We start from the raw sequence: 22,940 nt of genomic DNA on the forward strand, positions 1-22,940 counted from the left end.
TTGGGGTCTTCCTGAGACAGATTACCTTTGATGATAGAAATAATTTATTTCACATGTGCTGTTGCTATTGCTACTGTTCTCAATTCCTAATGCTTGGAATGCCACCATTTAGAAACTCTGGTTCCAATGTTGTATATTTCACACTAACTGGATAAATAGTAGAACCGGCACAGAGGAGCTACGGCCACCCCTGATGTTTGACAAGAGGTAAAGAATATTTCACATTTCAAAGCTTAAAACCTTTTCTATTAAATAAAAATCCAAGAGCTTCTTCCCTCTTCCACCTAAAGTCACTTATTTTACCATAAATAAATCCTTTGGAAACCAGCATGAGATGCATTATCCTGTATGGTGGAAAACATCTGTAGATAATACCGCAACGCCTCTAAGTGATTCACTAAGTCTGACCATCCTAAATGTATCTATTGGTTGGTTTCCCTGAAGACCTTCCCACCAAACACAATACCTTCAGCTCAGCATATGTATCTTTAGCACAAGTTCATTCCATATGCAGATTTTTCAACTGTAGTGCGCATGCTCCCATTCTGTCAGGATAATTAGAGCCAGTACAAGTAGTTCTCATTCTGTAACCTAAAATCTACTACAAAAGAAAGTAGACACCAAGATACCAAAATCTTTCATGCTTACAGGCAAATGTATTCAGTTCCTTCCCAGGCAGGACATAGTAAGGTATCTTATATGCTTGCTATTTCTTTTCCTAATCAAGTTTGGGACAACCTCTGAGGGTCCACTCATGCTCCATGGTGAGCCATCTTGTACCATGTTCTGGTAAGTATCTTACATAGGGGACAAAGGAATATTCTTGCTGACCTAGAGATTAGTCAAGGGGGGAGTGTGGTGGGAGAAGAGTTAATGTCTACTGTCTCTTCCGTTGCCGTCAAGGTCATGGTGGGGCCATTATCCACTTGTACCAACAGATGCCTACAGAAGCCATTCAGATACGCCACGGCAGGGAGGAAGGCGAGGGAGAGGAGGACGAAGAGGAGAGGCTTTGCTATCCTATGACGGAGTGAAGAGGCCGCTGGCTGGAAAAACCAGGAGTAAGGAAGTGAAGTCATCCTCTTTAGGACGCCATACCAAGCAGAAAGCCTCCGAAAAATCCACCAGTCACTAGAACATTCTTCTTCACAAACGACACCACCTAGGAACAGAAGATAGCACAGTGGATTACTTTGCTGAGGATATTATTAGGAAGCAGGACGCAGATCAGAAGGTGAGATGACGTGTCTTTGGATAAGGTAGTGGCGGGGTGCTAGCGCACAGTGATCACATTCAAGGGATGCTTTTCAGACGGGACTTTGCAAAGAGAGAAGGCACCACATTCAGTAAACTGGTGTCTCCTCCAAACCTGTCCACACGTTCCTCCCGCCCACGCGTCTGTCCATCTATCCATACACGCTCCTCTGAAACCTTATTTTCTCACATTCCTACAGCTTCCCATGCATGTGCTCTATCGACCTCCATCCCAGAGGGAACTTTCTCCCAAGTGCTACCATAGAAAAGTATTCACGAGGGGAATACACCCTGTAGCCTGGCCTACTGGTTTCCTGAACTTAAGTACAGGGGTTCATCTCCCTAACCCCACCCCGACCTTTCCCACGCCACCACCCAGCCTCCTGGGACCCTCGAGCCCCCTCATTCCCACTGTGCCTGTGTCTTCACTCCTCCCCGACTTGGCTGGAACTATACTTCCCTATTTGACGCATTGTCTCTTGCCATCTGCCCTCAGGGGGAATGACAAAAATCATACAATTTCCTGACATAACCTCTTTCATTCATCATCTTTACTCATTCCTCAACTTGCTACACCTTGGCTCTCAACTCCACCACCCGACTGTAACTGTTCTCGCAGAAATGACCAATGGCCTCCTTGCTGCTAAACACTAACCCGAACATTTTCATTTCCTGCTCCCCAAATATGAATACGGGCTCTCTGGGGGGACCAGCCACTCTCCCTGGGGCCTGTGAGAGGGCCAGGCCACAAAGAGGGATACTACAAACATTTGTGGAATGAACCAATTCCAAACCTTCTGGTTACTTTATATAAGTGCACACTGTAAGGCAACAGTTGGTTCTAATCAAACATTAACCTTATACTTTTTATTATATACATTCCTGTATCATTAAAGAAGTTTTCAACAATCATGTATTACTTTTGTAAATGTCTGAAAAATAAAAAAAATTTTTGAAGTGAAAAAAGTGTAAGTTTCATAACCTTGAGCTTGAGGAGGGATGGAAGGGAGGAAGGAGGAAGGACTTATCTAAGTGCACAAATGCCACGTTCCACTCTGGGCAACGGACAGCTTTCTTTATAAAAAATTTATTTATTTGAGGGGTTTTTTGTTCTTCTTTTCGAACTTTTCCATCTTACTACACTTTATTGAGGTATAATTTACATAAAGTAAGATGTGCTCATTTTTTCATTGAAATGTAGTTGATTTACAATGTTGTGTTTATTTCTGCTGTGCAGCAAAGTGATTCCATTGTACATATATATGCGTTCTTTTTCCTATTCTTTCCCATTCTGGTTTATCCCAGGATATTGAAGAGTTCCCTGTGCTCTACAGTAGGACCCTGTTGTGTATCCATCCTATAGATACTAGTTTGCATCTGCTGACCCCACACTCCCAGTCCCTCCCTCCCTCCCCCTTGGCAACCACAACTCTGTTCTCTATGTCTGCGAGTCTGCTTCTGTTTCATAGATTCATTTGTGTCATATTTTAGATTCCACATATAAGTGATGTCATATGATATTTGTCTTTCTCTGTCTGACTTATTTCACTCAGTATGATAATCTCTATGTCCATCCATGTTGCTGCAAATGGCAAAATGTCATACTTTTATATGGCTGAGTAGTATTCTGGCAATGGACACCTTTGGCTGAGCACTCGCCACCACAAAGAATCGTCTTTTTCTTTTTTTCTTCTTTAAAGGGAATGTCATTTTTTAAAAAACAATATTTATTTATTTGGCTGCACCAGGTGTTAGTTGCGGCATGTGGGATCTTTAGTTGCGGCATGCGGGATCTAGTTCCCTGACCAGGGATTGAACCCAGGCCCCCGGCACTGGGAGCACAGAGTCTTAGCCACTGGACCAGGGAAGTTCCTCTGCTAAGTTATCTACCACTCATCTATGTGCTTTCCAACTTTCAAACATTTGCTAATATTTCTTGTCTCCTGGTATTCCCTTCCTGTTCTCTTGGTCCTTGTAGGTTTAACCAGGCACCTTCCTGACACCTTGATCCCGGTTTATTTCTCCCTGGTTAAGTGCACTTATATCTTTGGGACATTTGACATTTTTCCAAAGGTAATAAAGAAGTAACAAAATACATCCTTTTAAAAAAGAAGCCCTTCTCCTGTCCCTCCAGTATAATCTGACCTGATTTCATGCCTTAGATCAGAGGTTAGCAAACTATAGCCCGTGGGCCAAATCCAGCCAGTCACCTATTTTTATTTTATTTTATTTATTTATTTTTTTTTTTTAATTTTTTTTGTTGCGGTACGCGGGCCTCTCACTGCTGTGGCCCCTCCCGTTGCGGAGCACAGGCTCCGGACGCGCAGGCTCAGCGGCCATGGCTCACGGGCCCAGCCGCTCCGCGGCACGTGGGATCTTCCCGGACCGGGGCACGAACCCGCGTCCCCTGCGTCGGCAGGCGGACTCTCAACCACTGCGCCACCAGGGAAGCCCGTCACCTGTTTTTAAATAAACTTTCATTGCAACGCAGCCACACCCACCTGCCTACCCATCGTCTATGGCTGTTTTCACGCTACACAGTGGAGTTCAGTAGTGACAGAGATCACAATGCCTACAAAGCTGAAAACAGGTACCATCTGGCCCTTTACAAAAAAAGCTCGTCAACCCCTGGGCTACACACTCTGGACGTTTCAGAGATGTGTGTGTATGGAGACAAAATGTGACTGACTCAAAGTGATCAGAGTGGCTGTACAAGGAACATCTCCCCCACCCCGCACGTGGCGCTCCAAGCCCAACAAGAACCTCTTCAAGGGATGCTCGGCCCACAGATGTGTCTGCAGCACTTTGCACTCTCGCTCAGCAATAAACGCCGCCTAACCTACTGGTCCTTGGTCCTTGTAGGTTTAAGCTTTTAAATTGCCACTGAGGTGAGGATATTCCATCTGAGGCTGACATATTGGTGTGTCTACCCCATGTTTTACACACAAAGTTGTCTGCACCCTTCACACACTGCACAGGAACAAAACAAGTCTCACCTCGTCTGCTTTGCTTTTGACCTCCGCAGGTGTCTGGCTGCCCTTGCGGACCTTCAGCTGCTCCTTGGCTTTCTTCATGTCCCGCTCTACCCGCTTCCAGTCCACTTTGATGTAGCCAGTATGGTTTGCAAGCTTTAGTTTAAAAAACGACAGCAATAAAGGAGAAACACAGGATAAATCACTGAAATATGTTACCAAAAATCCTTCTGAGTTTCTATCTTTGGAGATATTTGCCGTCCAGTTTTTTGTATTTCAACGACATTCACTCCACATCTACTGAGCACCCACCCTATGTGCGAGGCCCTATGCCTGTCAACGGAAATCCACACACTGGCCTTCGGTGACTGCTGGCGATTCTTTTACTTTATTTATACTCTTACCCATCTCGATAAAATTTCAAGTGAGCTTAAAAAAATTAAATGGTAAATGAAAATCAGAACTGGAAGTCAAGACGTAAGGTAAAGAAACCTTAAAGGCGACATAAGCCTGAGTTTCTCAACAATGTGAACAGGGCAAAGGTGTCATGTAGTAATCACTGCTGCTCAGAAAGAAATCACAGAGATTTCTCATGAGCGATTTCTTGTAAGGGAGAAGCACATCCAAATATACCTACAGAACATGGCTACTTCCCTTGCTCAAGACAGCAGGCGCGCACACACACTCAGTGAGAAGCATTTCATAAAGAATGTGCGGACAGGATAAGACCCCTTCACACATGGAGTTTCCTGATGGATTAGTGTTACCCAGGGAACGAAGAGACTGATTAGGCCATCAGTCAATCCTCCATGTGTATCACTTCTCTCCTCCAAATTTCTGATATGATAAATCATAACTCCCTGGATAGCTCAAAATATCTAAAACTGAAATTCTTCTCCACTGTCTAGTCAGTTGCTCTCCCTCTAGTCTCTCTTTTAGTTAACAGCACCAACCAACTAATCAGTCACCCAAACCAGGCTGGAGAAAACATCTGCAATATATCTAACAAACAAAACATTAATACTTATAAAAAGTGAAGTTCTTCTGGAGATCAGTAAGGAAAAAACCCCATTTGAAAAACGGGTAAAGGCAACTCACAAAACAAAGTGGTCAACAAAAGGGAGAAGTTCAACTTCACAAGGAATCAAGGAAATTAACACTAAAATTACTGAGTTGCTATACTTTCTTTATCAGATTGGAGATGAGTAAAACACTGAAAATATACAGTGTTGATAAGGATGTGGGAAATGGACACTCCTATCACACCCTTACTGAGTGTTTACCAGCAGCCTTTTAGGAGAGCCGTTCGGCTTCATCCGCCAACACTGAAACTGCACGTGCCATTATGTTATACCCAGAATGGCAGCTCGTCACAGCAGCTTTACCGGAAATAAAAGCAAATGTCCATCCGCACATGAATGAATAAGCAAGTTGTGTCATGTTTACACAAGATGTTGCTCAGTACTGAAAAGAACAGACTACTTGTAGCAGCATCTTACTACAGCATCTTACTAACGTCAATCATACTTACTGGTGAAAGACTGAATACTTTCATCCAATGTTAACAAAAAGGCAAGGATGTCTACTGTCTCTATTCCTATTCAACGCTGTGCTGGAAATGAAGTCATAGTGCAACAAGGAAGAACATAAGGTAAGAGGCGTCCAGATCAGAAAGGAAGATGTCAAAATGTCACTATTTGTAGACATGTTTGTCTACATAATTTCAAAGAATCCAACAAAAAACAAAAACTCCTACACACAAAAAGCGAGTTTAGCAAGGCTGTACACTACAAGATAAACACACAAAATAAATTGTATTTCCATATGCTAGCAATTTGAATTGGAAATGGAAATGAAATTTATGGTTTTACAATAGCTGCAAAATAATCGAATACTAGGTACAAATCTAAACAAAAATCATATAGGATCTGTACACTGAAAACTACAAAATGTCTGTTGAAGAAAGAACTCAAAGAGAAATGATTAAGCCAGAGTTATTGCAATCCCAATCCCAGCAAGATGTTTTACAGATATGTAAACAAGCTGGTTCTAAAATGTGTATGAAAAGACAAAGGAACTAGAACAGCCAAAACGATTTTGAAAAAGAACAGAGTTGGAGGAATCACACTACCTGATTTTACAGCAATCAAGACAGTGTGGTATTGGAGAAGACACACAGATTAATAGGACAGAACAAAACGTACAGAAACAGACAATCCAATTTAAAAGCGGGCAAAAGACCTGAATAGACACTTCACCAAAAAGGAGATCTGGACAGTAAATAAACACATGAAAAGATGTTCTACATCAGTAGTTGTATCACTCGGAGTCCAACTGGGAGACAGCTTTAGGGCTCGGGGTGAGTGCCCGGGGAAAAGCACAAGAGCAACTAAAGCTCTTATAACGGATCTAGACTGAACCACAGATGGACCAGATCCATGTGGAAAAAATAAGAGGAGTCTAGGCAAAGACATTAAAGAAGACCTAAATAAATGGAGACGAAGCCTGTGTTCACAGCTAGATGATACAATATCATAGAAGATATTAATTCTCCCCCAATTTATCTATATGGTTCCCATGCAATTCCAGTCAAACATTTTTCTTATTACTCTTTTTTTCCCCCTCTTTTTGGGTGCACCGTGCGGCACACGGGATCTTAGTTCCCCAACCAGGGATCGAACCCACGCCCCCTGCAATAGCAGCGCGGACAGAGTCTTAACCACTGGACTGCCAGGGAAGTCCCCCAATGAAAATTTAAACAGAATCTTTGAAAGGAATTGACAAGCCTGTTGTAAAGTTTAGATGGAGAAGCAAAAGTACGAAAGCAGCCACGACGATCCTGAAGAATACGTGGAGGAACTTGTCTTGCCCACTATCAAGGCTCAGCAGATACAGGAAGGAGAGTCAGAGCCACACATATATGAACTTTGATGTATGATAAAGGCAACGGTACAAATATTGAGAAAAGGAAGACTTATTCACTAAATGCTGCTGGGACAACAATCCGGATGAAAGGAAACTGGATCCTTATGTCAAACCACACCCCTCGTCTCCCAACACCCTGGTGACAGGGCACATGCGTGCACAGCACAGACCCCCATGTCTTACCTGCACTGCACTCCTTGCACATCTGACCCAAGCAATACCAGAATCCCAGTGCAAGGGTCTTTCCTGGAGATTATTCTAATGCCCATTACTTCTGTCAGTCAGAACCCCCAAAAGAAACAGAGGGTGCACTCAGATTAAGGCATTTCAAAGCAATATGAAGATACTCAGGGAAACCACAGGGACAGAACAGGATTGTGGGTCTAGTGCAAGAGAGCTGTCACTGCACTTGCACCTGAAGGGGTGCGAGGAAGGAAAGATGACTGCAACCCAGAAGGCAACAGGAGGGGTGAGGAGGGGCCTGTCTGCTAACAGCCACAGGGAGGGAGCCAAGAAGCTACGCAGGGAACGGGTCCGGGGGCAGCTGCTGGTGCCTTGCTAGTCACAAGCAGGATGCTGCCAGAGTGATGCTATGGAGTTCCCAGGCTTGGGCAGAAAAGGGCGGGCAGCTTTCACCATGTTTCTGAAACAAGGGCGCTTAGAGAACTGAGGCCGCAGGAGGAGCTGAGACCCGAGTGAGGGAGGGGAGGGAGAGGCCTGGACCCGCCCCAGCTCCCTGCTCACCCAGCTCCAGTCACCTCTGGCTAGAACCCCTTGAGGCTGCCAGCCCAAGCGCCCACCTCCCCTCCCCGAATTGCTGATGCACAGAAACTGAGATGATAAAAGATGGTCATTTTAAGCATTGGGTTTTGAGGGCGTCTGTGATGCAGTGATGCTGTACCACACCCGCCCCGGCCCTCCAGTCATAAGCGGGCCTCTTCTGGCCTCTTCCACACACTTCATTTTCACCTGACGCATCTGGAAAACTCACTCAAATTGTGATTCTAACGTGGGATGACCTCACTAAAACGAGGGCTGCTACCTTCGAGAGGAGACAAAGAGCTGTGGATCTGGACACTCCAGCTTGACTGCACCTCAGAATCACCTGCAACTTTAAAAATACTCCGATATACAAGCAGGCCTACTGCCCGTGAAATCAGACGGAGGTGGGGGGCAGGCCCCAAGCATCAGTGTTCTATAAAATTCCCAGGTGATTCCAATGTGGAGTCAGGTTTGCAAACCAACTGTACACACACAGCCTCAGGGAGCCAGCAGCCAGTGGTTCAAAACAAACTCCACGCCACGGGCCAGCAGAGGCCATCTGACCAGTGTCATTTAGCCCTCATGTCTCTCATCGACTTTGTGTCTAAGAATAAATCATATCACAGGGCACTTGCATCACACCTGGGATTTCTGAAATCACCCTTGCTTCATATTTCAAGTGGTCTTGAAAACCCTGGAATATGCACGTGTCCCCATGTTATAAGTGACAAAATGCAATCCACCTAGTAATTGAAGGAGTCTGACTCAAAAGGTTACTAGCATTTCAAATGGTACGTGAAACCAGGGAAAGACTCCACATACAGACCTGAAGCAGGAAAAATCCACCTCCCAGAGCTGTGGCAGCCAGCCTTCCAACCTTCTGGAATATGAAACCAGTGCACCTACAAAAATCAAGTTAACAAGCTGTCAGACAAACACAAGCATGGACTTCTAACAACATTCAGAGCCTGCTTACCTTGGGATGGCCCAGCTCCTTCCTACTCCAGGCATAAAGCCCATCCCCTCCAGAACGAGGGAACGGCAGAGGCTCCAAGCTCACGAAGACCCTGACTCGGATCTTGGCTCTACTACTCACTTCATTTTGTGGTCTTGAGCAAATCCCTTCAACTCCCAAGCCGTGTTTTTAAAAGATGACTCTGGCTACACTGCGGAGAATGGATCAACACAGGAAAGGATAAAGCAGAGACTCCAGTCAGCAATATGGAAGAGAAACGGCGGCAAGGAGGGCGCAGCCCTGAAGCGAGTAAACACATGACTGTGTATGAGGCCAGAGTGGCCGCATGGGATAAGGGACAGGCTCTCAGTGCCATCTTCTCTGGTCGGCACATGGCTCTTGACAGAAAACTCTGCCCTGAAGACGGCTTATAAAGCCCTACACTTACATCCAGTCTCCCTTTACCTCTCTGCCCTCGTTTTCTACCACCTACTGCTTGGTACACTTCATTAGGAGAAAAAATATGTCAATATCAATAAAACATTGCATGGAGGACCTCACAAGGATTTTAAATGTTTTTAAACAAAAGCTAGGTATATCTCAGAAGGGACTCCTAAACTGGAGGAATGATAGGACTAGTAAATAACCCATTAGGACTCATCTCAGTTCTTAAATGTGATTATAAACTGAAGTAAACTGCCTGTACCCTGTATCCACTGGCCCTAAGTCCCTGACATGAAGGCATTAACTGACATTTTGCAGCTAAGATTCACTCATGATAAAGGCAACCAACTGGATCGTCAACTAGCTCTTATTTCTCCGATCTTTTTTTCAAAAACCCAACATGGATAAACGTGCTTTTCCCCTCCAAAGAAATTTGGGAGAAAAAAATGAAGTATATATAAACTCCAGCAATTTTCTTCTCAGACTCTTTTATCTTTAAAATTAGTTCTATAGAGTAAGGTACAGAACACATGTGGAATTTTTTTAAAGCGATGTGTAAATGTGTCCCAGAACAAGAATCAAGACTCAATTATATAAGAATAAAAAAGATATTTAGCACCCAATAAGGTAAAATTCACAATACTGCCATCCCATTAAAAACTACCAGGCAGGCAAAGCAGGAAAACAGACCCATAATGATAAAAAACGAAATCAACTGAAAGCAACCTAGAAATGGCACAAATGACAGAATGCTGACAAAAACATCAGAAGTGATTATGATTGTATTCCATGTTCAAGAAGCTGGAGGAAAGATTCCACATAATAAGTAGGGACAAGGAACATATTTTAAAAGGATACAAATCAAACTTCTACAGATGAAAACTATATGTCTGAGATGAACACTGTACTTGATGGAACTAACAGCAGTTTAGATACTGTAGAAGTAAAGATCAGTAAACATGACATAGCAATAAAAACTATCAAAATGAAACAGAAAAATACATGAACATGGCTGTAATATTGAACTATAGTTATACACTGGGGAAAACTGAAGGATGGGCTCTCTGGACTTTTTTTTTTGCATTTTTAAAAATTTATTTATTTTTGGCTGTGTTAGGTCTTCGTCACTGCGCACGGGCTTTCTCTAGTGGTGGTAAGCAGGGGCTGCTACTCTTTGCTGGGGTGCAGGCTTCTCATTGCGGTGGCTTCTCTTGTTGCAGAGCACAGGCTCTAGGCACGCAGGCTTCAGTAGTTGTGGCATGCGGGCTCTAGAGCGCAGGCTCAGTATCTGTGGTGCAGAGACTCTGGATTATTTTTAACAAGCACCTGTGAATCTATAGTTATCCCAAAATAAAAAGTTAAAAAAAATAAACAGTGTCAGTGAACTACAGGAAAATTTCAAGCAGTGTAATAATATGTCTAACTAGAACTGTTGAAGGATAGAAAATATTTGAATAAATAATGAGAAAATATTCTAAATTTGATGAAAACTGTAAATTGATAGATCCAAACAGCTTAATGAACTCAAAGCACAAAACAAATAATAAGTATCTTAAAAGCAGCCTGAAAGGCGGGGGGAGGGACATATTAGGTACAGAGGAATAAAATTCAGAGATAGCACATTTCTCATAGAAAATAATGCAAGACAAAAGATAATGGAACATTCTTAAAGTACTGGGGGAAGAAACAACCCTGTCACTCTGGAATTCTATACCCAGTAAAAATATCTTTCAAAAAACAAAGATGAAATGAAGACCTTTCTCAGATATACAAAAGCTGAAAAATAAATCATCACCAGCAGCCCAAAAGTACAAAGAATGTTAAAAGTGGAGGAAAATATACCAGATGGAAATCTGGATACACACAAAAGCATGATGAGTACAAGAAATAAACTATACGGGTAAATACAAAAGGTTTCATTTTCATTATTTAAAAATATAAGAATTCAATATTTAATGAAAAAATGTAAAGGTTAAATGTATGATAATGAAAACCAAGGGTAAAATGGAAGTATACTGTTTTATTTTTTTTTTAAGATTTGTTTCATGTGGACCATTCTTTTTTTTTTTTTTTTTTTCCCGGACACGCAGGCTCAGCGGCCATGGCTCATGGGCCCAGCCGCTCCACGGCACGTGGGATCCTCCTGGACCAGGGCACGAACCCGTGCCCCTGCATCGGCAGGTGGACTCTCAACCACTGCACCACCAGGGAAGCCCTGATGTGGACCATTCTTGAAGTCATTATTGAATTTGTTACAATACTGCTTCTGTTTTATGTTTCTGGTTTTTTGACTGTGAGGCATGTGGGATCCTAGCTCCCTGACCAGGGACTGTACCTACACCCCCTGCACTGGAAGGCAGAGTCTTAACCACTGGACCACCAGGGAAGTCCCAGAAGTATACTATTGTAAGAGCATTACACGCTACATGAAGTGGTATATCTATTGATGATAGACTGTGGTAAGTAAAAGATACATCCTATAAACCCTAAAGCAACCATTAAAATTACACAATTAAGAGACACAGAATTATGAAAAATATGTGATTCAAGCAACGAAAGAACAAAAAAGAACGAATAAACTGGACTTCATAAAAATTAAAAACTTTTGTCCATCAAAGGACATTATCAAGAAAGTGGAAAGACAACTTAAAGAATAGAAGAAAATATCTGCAATCATGTCTGGTAAGAATCTAAAAAAAAAAAAAAAAAAGAAATCACTCCAAAGAAACAATCATAGATGTGCACGTAAATCGTCCACAGTGGTATTGTTTGCAGCTCTGTAGTTGATTAGGAAATACTGGGAGCAACATGATGCTCAGCAGTAGTGAATATGTTTGATAAATCATGATGTGGCAATATTGTGGGATACTCTGCAGCATTTGAAATGATGATGAGGACTGTGCTGTAGAAACTTGCCCTGGAGCTATGGGGTTGCCATCTTGTGGATTACGACCCCTTTTCTAATTAAATCAGATCAGTTATGCTTTTTTCAAAATGTAATGTAAAACCTGACTATATAATAGATAACAGGGTTATGCTGCTTTAAAAATTAATTTTAAAACAAGCCTTATAGATGAATATTTACAATTGCAGAAAGAGATTAGTGATATAAAGTTGAGTGGCAAAAGCAACTTAATACACACTATGTACAGTTGGGTTCCACTTTTTGTAAAAAAAAAAGTATATGTGTGTGTATTAAAAAAAAAAGAATCTAATATCAAAAACATATAAAAAATTCTTACAACTCAAGAACAGAAAGACAAACAACTCAATTTCTCCAAAGCAGATGTACAGATGGCCAACAAACACATGAAAAGATGCTCAACATCGTTAGTCACCACTTCACACCCATGTCATGCCCACTAAGGTGGCTATATTAAAATGGTTTTTTTAAATGAAAATAATAAGTGTTGGCGAGATGTAGCCATAACAAGGAAAGAAGTCCTGACACACACTGCAACGTGAATGAACATCAAAAACACGATGCTCAGGAGGCTTTCCTGGCGGTCCAGTGGTTAAGACACCCTGCTTCCACTGCAGGGGGCACAGGTTCAATCCCAGGTCGGGGAACTAAGTTCTTGCATGCCACTCGGTGCAGTCCCAAAAAAACAGAACAAAACAAAACAAAACATGATACTCAGTGAAAGAAGCCAGGCATACAAGGTCACATATTGTATGATTCTATTTATATAAAATATTCAGAATAGGTAAATCCATAGAAACAGAAAGCAGACAGATGGTTGCCAGGGGCTGGGGAGAGGAGAGAATGGGGAGTAACTGCTCAGCAGGGATGGGGTTTTATTTTGGAGTGATGAAAATGTTTTGACCCTAGAGAGAGGCAGTGGTTACACAAAGGTGTGAATGTACTAAATGCCACTTTCATGTTACGTAAATTTCACCTTAATTAAAAAATATACATATATATACACATACACAGTATACCTATTTTTATTACACACACGTATATTTGATCCAAAAGAAAATAAAGAACAGAACACCAAGATGGTAAATTTAAACCCAATGATAACAAAAATAAACTTAAAGGTAAAGAGTCTAAGCACCCTAATTAAAATGAAAAGATTGTAAAATTGGATTAAAAAAAGGAAGACCCACCTATATGCTGCCTATAAGAAACCATTTTAAAGAACTGTTTTTAAAAAAATATTTATGTATGTACGTATGTATTTATCTTGGCCGCGCCAGGTCTTAGTTGCAGCACTGGGAATCTTCGTTGCAGCATGTTTAGTTGCAGCATGTGGGATCTTTAGTTGCGGCATGCAGACTTCTTAGTTGCAGCATGTGGGCTCTTAGTTGCAGCATGCGGTGCGAACTTCTTGGCTGTGACATGCATGCAGGATCTAGCTCCCCGATCAGGGATCAAACCCGGGCCCCCTGCATTGGGAACGCAGTCTTACCCACTGGACCACCAGGGAAGTCCCAAGAAACCCATTTTAAACATACAGACTCCACTTTCCTGAACTTTGCCCCATGTGCCTCTTCCTTTGGCTGATTTTGTTTTTAATATTTATTTATTTATGGTTGTGTTGGGTCTCAGTTGCAGCCCTTGGGATCTTTCATTGCGGCCCTTGGTATCTTTCATGGCAACACGCGGGCTTCTCTCTAGTAGTTGCGGTGCACGGGCTTAGCTGCTCCACGGCATGTGGGATCTTCCCAGACCAGGGCTCAAACCCGTGTCCCCTGCATTGGAAGGCAGATTCTTAACCACTGTGCCACCAGGGAAGCCCTTGGCTGATTTTAATCTGTATCCTTTTGCTGTAAAAAATCGTGACCATGAGTATACCAGCTCTCAGTGGGTTCTGTGGATTCTCCTAGGGAATTATCAAACATGAGGGTAGTCTTAGGGACCCCCAAACTCTGCGAACTAGTAAGTGACTTTGGCAAGATTGCAGTATACAGGATCAATATGCAAAAATCAATTGCATTTCTATAATATAAGCAATGCACAATGAGAAAGTGAAATTTTAAAAGTAATAGCATTTACAATAACATCAAAAATATGAAATATTTAGCGATAAATCTGATATAAGATGCGAAAGACCTACCTACAAAGCATTGTTGAGAGAAATTAAAAGAAACCGAAACAGGGAATTCCCTGGCAGTCCAGTGGTTAGGACTCAGAGCTTTCACTGTTGAGGGTGTGGGTTCAATCCCTAGTCGGGGAACTAAGATCCTGTAAGCTGCACGGCACAGTCAAATGGAGAGATAAACCATGTTTATGGATCAATGCAATCCCAGTCAAAATCTCACCAGGCTTTTTGTAGAAATCGGCAGCAAGCTGATTCTAAAATTCATATGAAAATGCTAAGTACCTAGAACAGTCAAATCAACTCTGAAAAGCAACAGAGTTGTAAGATTTACACTACCTGATTCATGACTTATTATAAAGTTACAGTAATCAAAACAGTGTGATATTAGCACCAAGACAGACAAATCAGTTTAACAAAGAAGACATATAGTCAATTGATTTTCACCATAAGTACAAAGGCAATTCAGTGTAGAGGAGTATAGTCTTTCAACATATCATGTGGGCACAATCAGATATCCATATGCAAAAAAAAAGACCTTGGATTCCTACCTTACAACATATACAATAAGTAAATCAAAATGGATCATGGAACTAAATGAAAAATCTGAACCTATATATCATATAGAAGAAAACATCGAAGAAAATCTTGGTGACCCTGGATTAGGCAAATATTGTCAGACATGACTCCAAAAGCTAGAGCTATAAAACAGAGCTGACAAATTGTATGTCAAGATTAAGAACTTCTGTTCTTTGAAAGACATTGTCAAGATAATAAGCTACAGAGTAGAAGATTATATTTGCAAATCACGTATCTAAGACTTGTATCCAGAATACATAAAGAACTCTCACAACTCAGCAGTGAGAGAAAACCAACTCCCCAATAAAAATATGCAGAAAATATCTAAACAGATACCTCACCAAAGACATATGGATAGCAAAAATAAGCTCATGAGAAGATACTCAACATCATCATTCATCAGGAAAATGTAAATTAAAACCACAATGAGGGCTTCCCTGGTGGCGCAGTGGTTGAGAGTCCGCCTGCCGATGCAGGGGACGCGGGTTCGTGCCCCGGTCCAGGAGGGTCCCACATGCCGCGGAGCGGCTGGGCCCGTGAGCCGTGGCCGCTGGGCCTGCGGGTCTAGAGCCTGTGCTCCGCGGCGGGAGAGGCCACAGCAGTGAGAGGTCCGCGTACCACAATAAAAAAACAAAAACAAAAACAAAAAAATACAATGAGATATCACTTCACAGCCACTAGGATGGTTGTAATCAAAAGGACATTATGCCAGAAACAGACTGAAAGATATATAAAACAAACTAGTGTTTACCAGTGGGCAGAGGGAAGTGGGGAGGGGCAAGATAGGGGTAGGGGATTAAGAACTATAAACTACTATGTATAAAATAGATAAGCAACAAGGATATGTTGTATAGCACAGGGAAGTATAGCCATTATCTTATAATAACTTTTAATGGAGTATAATCTGCAAAAATACTGAATCACTACACTGCAATCTGAAACTAATATAACACTGTAAATCAATTATACTTCAAAAAAAAGACATTATGCCAAGTGTTAGTGCGGAGGTAGAGAAACTGGAACCCTCATACACTGCTAGGGGAGATGTAAGATGTAAGACAATACTTTAGAAAACTGCTTGGCAGGTTCTTAAAAAGTTAAGACATTCACCTACTATGACTCAGCCTAAGTCTTTCTAGATATTTACCCCAAAGAAATGAAAGCATATGTTCATACAAAGACTTGTACACGAATGTTAACAGCATTTTAGCCCAAAAGTGCAAACAAACCAATATTCATCAAAGGGGAATGGATAAACAAACTAGTTCATCCATACGTGGAATGAACTAGTGATACACACGACAGCACAGATGAACCTCGAAATTAGTGAAAGAAGCCAAACAAAAAAGATACATACTGTATAATTCCATTTATATATAATTCTAGAAGATGCAACGTGATCTACAGTGATAGAAAGCACTTACTATGTGGCCCTGGTCAAGTAAACCTTTCTAAGCCTTAGTTTCTATTAAATGAGGATAGATAATAACAGTAACAATTTCAGAGCTGTGAGAAGGAAATGAGATACCTATATAAATATCTAAAATAGTACCTGACATGTAGTAAATACTCACTATGTGTAACCATTAAATAGCACTTTAACATTATGTTTAGATGTATACTATTTATTAAATGATCAATTTCACAAGTCAATGTATTTTCATTGGTTAAAAGAGATGGTTCCTATAACCCCAACACTGAGTCATGCAAAAAAAGATACTGGACATTTTTACATCACTTACCATCCAGTGACACCTCCAATTAACAGCTGGGTTGCCACGCTATACTTTTCAGCTGAAGGCCCAGATTCCTGCCCAAACAGCTTGCGCCACCATGGCTGCTTTTTAGCAAGTTCTGCAAGATCCAGTGACTCAAATTTTCCCTCAAAGTTTCCTACAAGAATTAAGATACTGAATAAGAAAAGTTACTTTTACAATAAATCACTAACATTCCTAACCTAGATTAAGAGATTTTTAAGGAAACAGAGACAGTTGTAATATGGACATCTAAATATTAATCTATTTTAAAGAGTAAACTGACTCTGAAATTCTGACCAGCAACTTTTGAAAATCAGACTAAAATCAACAAATATCTCAGAGGAAAAAAACCTAGACAATTTAGAATCAGTACTCCAGTTTTTCCCCTGAAATTTAAAAACAGCCAAAAGGACCTAGGAAAAACTGGTAGTAATACTTAATAATGCATCCTAAATGAAATGGGTTTTCTTCATTTGCCTCTCCTTTTCAGGAGTAACTCAATACTATTCAATAGCCCACAAATTCTCAGTACTATGTGTATCTCCAGTGATTATAAAGATAGGAGGTAACCCTGAGAAAACCATAATTCAAAAAGAGACATGTACCACAATGTTCACTGCAGCACTATTTACAATAGCCAGGACATGGAAGCAACCTAAGTGTCCATCAACAGATGAAGGGATAAAGAAGATGTGGCACATATACACAATGGAATATTACTCAGCCATAAAAAGAAACGAAATTGAGTTATTTGTAGTGAGGTGGATGGACCTAGAGTCTGTCATACAGAGTGAAGTCAGAAAGAGAAAAACAAATACCGTATGCTAACTCACATATATGGAGTCTAAAAAAATGGTACTGATGAACCTAGTGGCAGAGCAGGATAGAGAAGAAAAAAAATGTCATGAAGAACCTAGGGATAAGACAGGAATAAAGACACAGACCTACTAGAGAATGGACTTGAGGACACGGGAAGGGGGAAGGGTAAGCTGGGATAAGTGAGAGAGTGGCATGGACATATATACACTACCAAGTGTAAAACAGATAGCTAGTGGGAAGCAGCCGCATAGCACAGGGAGATCAGCTCGGTGCTTTGTGACCACCTAGAGAGGTGGGATAGGGAGGGTGGGAGGGAGGGGGACGCAAGAGGAAAGGGATATGGGAACATATGTATATGTAAACTGATTCACTTTGTTATAAAGCAGAAACTAACACACCATTGTAAAGCAATTATACTCCAATAAAGACATTAAGAAAAAGAGGTAACATTTAATTGAGCTGTTACTATTTACCAGGCAATGTGCTAAGGAATAAACATGTATATATAATTAAATCCACAGAACAAAGTAGGTACAGAACAAGGTACTATTTATTAACTCCATTTTGTAATTAAGAAGTAGAGGCTCAGAGGGTGATTTATTTGTCCCAAAAGGGAAAGAGTTAACAAAATGTCTAATCCCTCTCTCTGTGGGAAAATAAATTTAGTGAAAGAGGCAAAAGAACTCTACACTGTAAATGAGGAAACACTGCAGAGTTGCAATCTCAATCAAAAAGTAAGTTTTTATCTAGAAATTGAGAAGCTGGCTCTAAGATTTATATGGAAGTACAAAGGACCTAGAGTAGTATTCCAGTTACTATGGCTGTACAACAAATTACCCCAAAACTTCATTCACAGAGCAAAACAATCACTTTTATACTCCCAGACTCTATGGATTAGGAATTCAGACAGGATACAGCTCATCCCTGTTCCATATGTCTGTGGCTTCAGCTGGAAGAATTACAGGCAGGCGTCTGGAATCATCTACTACATTCACACATACAGGCTGCCTTGCTCTGGGTTAGTTTGGGCTTCCTTACAGCATGGTGGCTAGGGTCAAGGCTGCCTGTCCCAAGAAAGGGAGTAAGAGAGTAAGGAAACTCAAGGGCTCAGCAGAAGCTATATTACCATTTAAGACCTAGCCTCCAAAGCCATGCAGTGTTACTTCCACTGTATTCTGTTGCAGCAGTCACAAACTTCCACTCAGATTCGAGAGGGAATATAGACCCCAGTACTCAGCAGGAGAAGTGTCAAAGTCACACAGAAAAAAACAGCATATGGAATGGGGAGATACTGCTGCAATCACTTAGCAAAATACAGTGTGCCGCCAGTGGCCGAAACAATTGTGGGGGAAAAAGCAACAAAGTTCAAAGAATCTCAAGACTTCTTATAAAACTACAGTAACACACAGGTAACTAATTTCAAGACTTAGAAAAGTACCCTATTTGACACAGTGTAGAACTGACCTAAGCATATAAAAATATATCAGTGGAAGAGAATATAGAGTCTAGAAGTAGATCTACACATACAGTCATTTGATTTTCACATGGCACCAAAGTTATTCAATAGGGAAAGAAAGTCCTTTCAACAAATTGTGTTACAACTATTAGGTATGTGTATTAAACAAACAAAAAAACCCTCAATCCCTACTTTACACAATCACAAAATATAACTGAAGAATTAATTCAAGATGGACCATAGATACTAATTTAGCAAAGCCAAAATATGGATGTTTAAGGAACTGGGCCTTCTATGGCCTCACAAGTAGTTAAATGAAAATTTTTGTTCTAACGTAACCGCAAAACATTACTGCTGTGTTGAAGAACAAACTCTCTCCCTGGGTTAAAGAACATCACTGAAAACAAGAATGAGTTTTGAGTTTTGTTTTAACGTCATTTTAACAAGCTCCTTAGCTCAATAGAGGGCTCCAGCCAAAAGGGATCAAATCACAGACACTGAGTTCACCCAAAGTCACTCAGTCATTCAACACACACTGCTAAGCACTATACCGACCAGTCAGCAGCCTTGCTTGTGAGCCCAGGAGAGCAATGATTACAGTATTATGTGATCATCAATATGATAAAGATTGAAATTCCTAATGTCAGCCTCAAAGTTTCTCCCACCAATTTCCTAGGTGCAAATATCTGAGCAAACTATACATTTTAACTAAATAAGGGCAGTCTGCTCTGCAGGAAAATAATTCCATTGTGCATTCCAACACCTTTGAGTCACCTCAATTCAGGTGTGCTGGTAAACGGTTTGGTTTGTTTTAGATTTTTTTTTAATCTGGACCATTTTCAAAGTTTTTATTGAATTTGTTACAATATTGCTTCTGTTTTATGCTTTGGCTTTTTGGCTAGGAGGCACGTGGGACCTTAGTTCCCCCATCGGGGATGGAACCTGCACCCCCTGCACTGGAAGGTGAAGGCGTAACCACTGGACCGCCAGTGAAGTCCCCAGGTAAACGTTTCACAAGCGCGCTGGGGTGGGGGGAGGGCTGACTAGTAGTGTATACCAACATCCAGGGTGTGACGTCACTGACGTGTGACAGCGCTGAATGCGGAGCTGGCAAGAGACGCGGCTTATCACGCTACGTTATTTCCACCACACAGACACAACAGATGTCCAGAACCTCAAGAGTACAGATAATAACTAAACATGGCAAACAATAAGGAAGTAATGAATTTTGAGCATTTTCACCCTGTTTTTAACATAATTTATGTAATTTTAAATTTATATAATTAGTTTTTGATAATGGTTCTGTGAGCCAGAACTGAACCAGGTTCTGTGAGCCAGAACTGAACTGAACATAGCCTGAAGCATTCAAAGAAGTAGGATAAGAAGCACAACTGAAAGACGTGGTCCAGTGTGTATTTTATTACAGGCTTTTTTTTCACGGACTCTCCCCTTCACTACGCGGACTAAATAGGCGATTTCCAAGAACCATACCACGTGTACTCTTTCAAAACCATCAACAGCACAAGTAGAGGCGGCCTGCACGCGGAAAGACGCCGGCCCGGTGTTTGAAAAGACACTCCAAAGGGACAAAGACGCTGCCTTAGTCTCAAGGTGCCAGAGTGCTTCCGGGAACAGGGACAAAATGTCTCCAGGCCGCGGCTGTCGGGGGCGGGGCCGGAAGGCGGAGGAGCCCGGCCGGAGTCAACAGCGAGGGCAAGTCCGGCTCCAGCCCGGCCACTGACCTTGGCCGGACCTCGGGAGCGGCCGGGCCACAGAGGAGCTCCAGGCGCCCGCCCCGCCCCTGCGGCGCTCGGGCCCCCCAGGGGCACTGCTGGGCCTGGGAGGCGCGGAGCCCGTCTCTTCCGGAGCCCGGGAAGTCGGCTCCTCGCGGCGCCACCGGCGAGCGCCCGTCCTTACCTTGACTGGCTGCGGCCATTTCGGCGAGCTCGTCTCGCGATGACACCTGTAGGGGCTCGGCTCGGTAAGGCGCGGAGTGGCGCGCCACCGTCGGCGCTAGCTGGCTTCCGGCACGTGGGGTAGATGTTTCCATTCCCACGGCGGCGGCGGAAGAGGCGGGGCGGGGCGGGGCACGGGGCGGCTAGTCCCCTTCCCCGGGCGCGGCCGCTTCACAAGGCGCCAAGGGCGGTGTCGGAAGCCCCGCGGCGCCGACCCCCAGGCGCGTCGGGACACGCGTGCGCGGAAGGTCTCTCACGGAGGAGTAATGCCGCAGCACGCAGTCTAGCTCGCAGCTCGCCTGGAAGGGGGTTCCCCGTGCGCGACCGCAGTGCGGCCTTTCGACAGTGAAGACTGCTTCACTCCTTACTTTACTAAAAATAAAGAAAGCGGGCTTGTAGTGGTTGCTCATGTTAACATTGAGCACGTATTTATCAGTGCCCGCTCTGTGCCCGACGCTGTGCTACTGGAAGAAGACAGACATTTAAGAAACATTGCAGTCCCAGTGACCGAGACGGGCTCAGAAAGGAAAGCCCTCGCTGCCCGCAGCGCCCGCCGAGCCCTTTAACCACGTGCCGCGGCGCACCTCCCCGCCCCAGCCCCAAGCGACAGCTTTCGCTGTTACTCCGTCTCAGTTCACGGCAACGCCACCTTTGCAAAACCCTTGCTGTTTATTCTGAACTCCTCTTTCTCAAAGCCCACAAACCCAGTTCATCAGCAACCAGCAGAAGCGCCACCTTCACAATGAATCCAGCCCTGCTCGCCCCTCCACTGCTTCCGTCCCAGTCCAAATCACAGTCGTTTCTCGCCCTCAGTTAACAGGTCACCTGCTCCTCAGGCACGCCTTCCATGACCATCATTTAAAATTGCAGCCTAGTACACCCCTCCTTCCCCTTCTCCTACTTACTTTCCTTTTGGGCACAGTACTTATTTCACCTCCTAACATACGTAAGGTATTCCTGTTTTTCAGGTATTGCTTACCGTTTCTCAGTTGTTTCTTTTTCACTGCTCTGCACCCAGTGCCTAAGACACTGTCTGGTTAGGACAAATGGGTAGTTGTGTGCTCTTTGGCAAACCATTAACCTCTCTGCCCCTCAGATGGTTCATCTGTACTCACTTTGCAGTCTTATTGTGAGGATTAAATCACATAATGTGTAAAGCTCATGACAGAATTATCACTCTGTATTGTGACTATGTATCTACCTTTTTGTCCCCGCTGCTGCAGCATGACTCCCAGAAGACAGGAACTGGATTTTATTCATCTCTGAAGCATGGACGTATAGTAAAAGGGTTAGGAGCAAGACTCCTGGAGCCCAATTAAATGGGTATGAATGCTACAATTTACAAACTGTGTGACCATGGCCAAGTTGCCTAACGTCTCTGTGCTTCAGTTTCATCACCTGTACAATGAAGACAAGAATGCTTGCTGCATTAGAAAGCACTTAGAACAGTTCCTGGAATATATTACATGCCAGCTATTATCTCTGCAAACTTGTGCCTGGCAGAGAGAAGGTCTCAGCAAATGTTTACCCAAGGGGCTTCTTCCTGATTGTTTCCAAGCTGGACAATACCTTGCCAATGGCTCCCAAACACATTCCTATCCGTGCAGAAGTGGACTGTCCGTGATAACACTTCTTATAGAAACCCTGATCAAGATTCTTATTAGCTCCTATACTTTGAGGCCCTTGGGAGGCTCTCATGCCTCCTAATATACATTAAACTGAGTAGGTTCTCTGCTTGAGCTCAGCATGGCTATATTTTGATGTAAGGAGATATAGCCTATACTCAGGCCAAATGTAAACAACCTTAAGAAGCATCAGGTAGCAACGATGCAAGGGAAATAGATACGTGGATGCTGGGTAGTTATGAGTGCTCTGTAAGCAAATGCAGCCAAGAGAGATATCGGTAGTGCCGGTGGGGCTAGAGAACTTACAGTGTCAAGGCGCTGGTCCAGATTTGAGCTCATTAGAAGGTGAGATTTGAGCCAAGACTTGCAGGACATGTGGGAGTGGAAACGTG

At 42.7% G+C, this 22,940-nt stretch overlaps 1 protein-coding gene across 1 annotated transcript; it reads right to left on the reverse strand.

The window, feature by feature from the left end:
• Positions 1 to 636: 636 nt before the first annotated feature.
• On the reverse strand, positions 637 to 21,035 carry FUNDC2 (FUN14 domain containing 2). Its single transcript, XM_060137425.1, has 5 exons — positions 20,886 to 21,035; positions 16,679 to 16,829; positions 8,740 to 8,815; positions 4,251 to 4,382; positions 637 to 1,162 (listed from the first exon to the last, which is right to left on the reverse strand). Exons 1-5 carry the CDS (start codon positions 21,016 to 21,018, stop codon positions 1,085 to 1,087), a joined length of 570 nt encoding a protein of 189 aa, XP_059993408.1. The 5' UTR covers positions 21,019 to 21,035; the 3' UTR covers positions 637 to 1,084.
• Positions 21,036 to 22,940: the final 1,905 nt, after the last annotated feature.

The sequence above is a fragment of the Lagenorhynchus albirostris genome, chromosome X, assembly GCF_949774975.1.
Source record: "Lagenorhynchus albirostris chromosome X, mLagAlb1.1, whole genome shotgun sequence".
Classification (NCBI taxonomy): Eukaryota; Metazoa; Chordata; class Mammalia; order Artiodactyla; family Delphinidae; genus Lagenorhynchus; species Lagenorhynchus albirostris.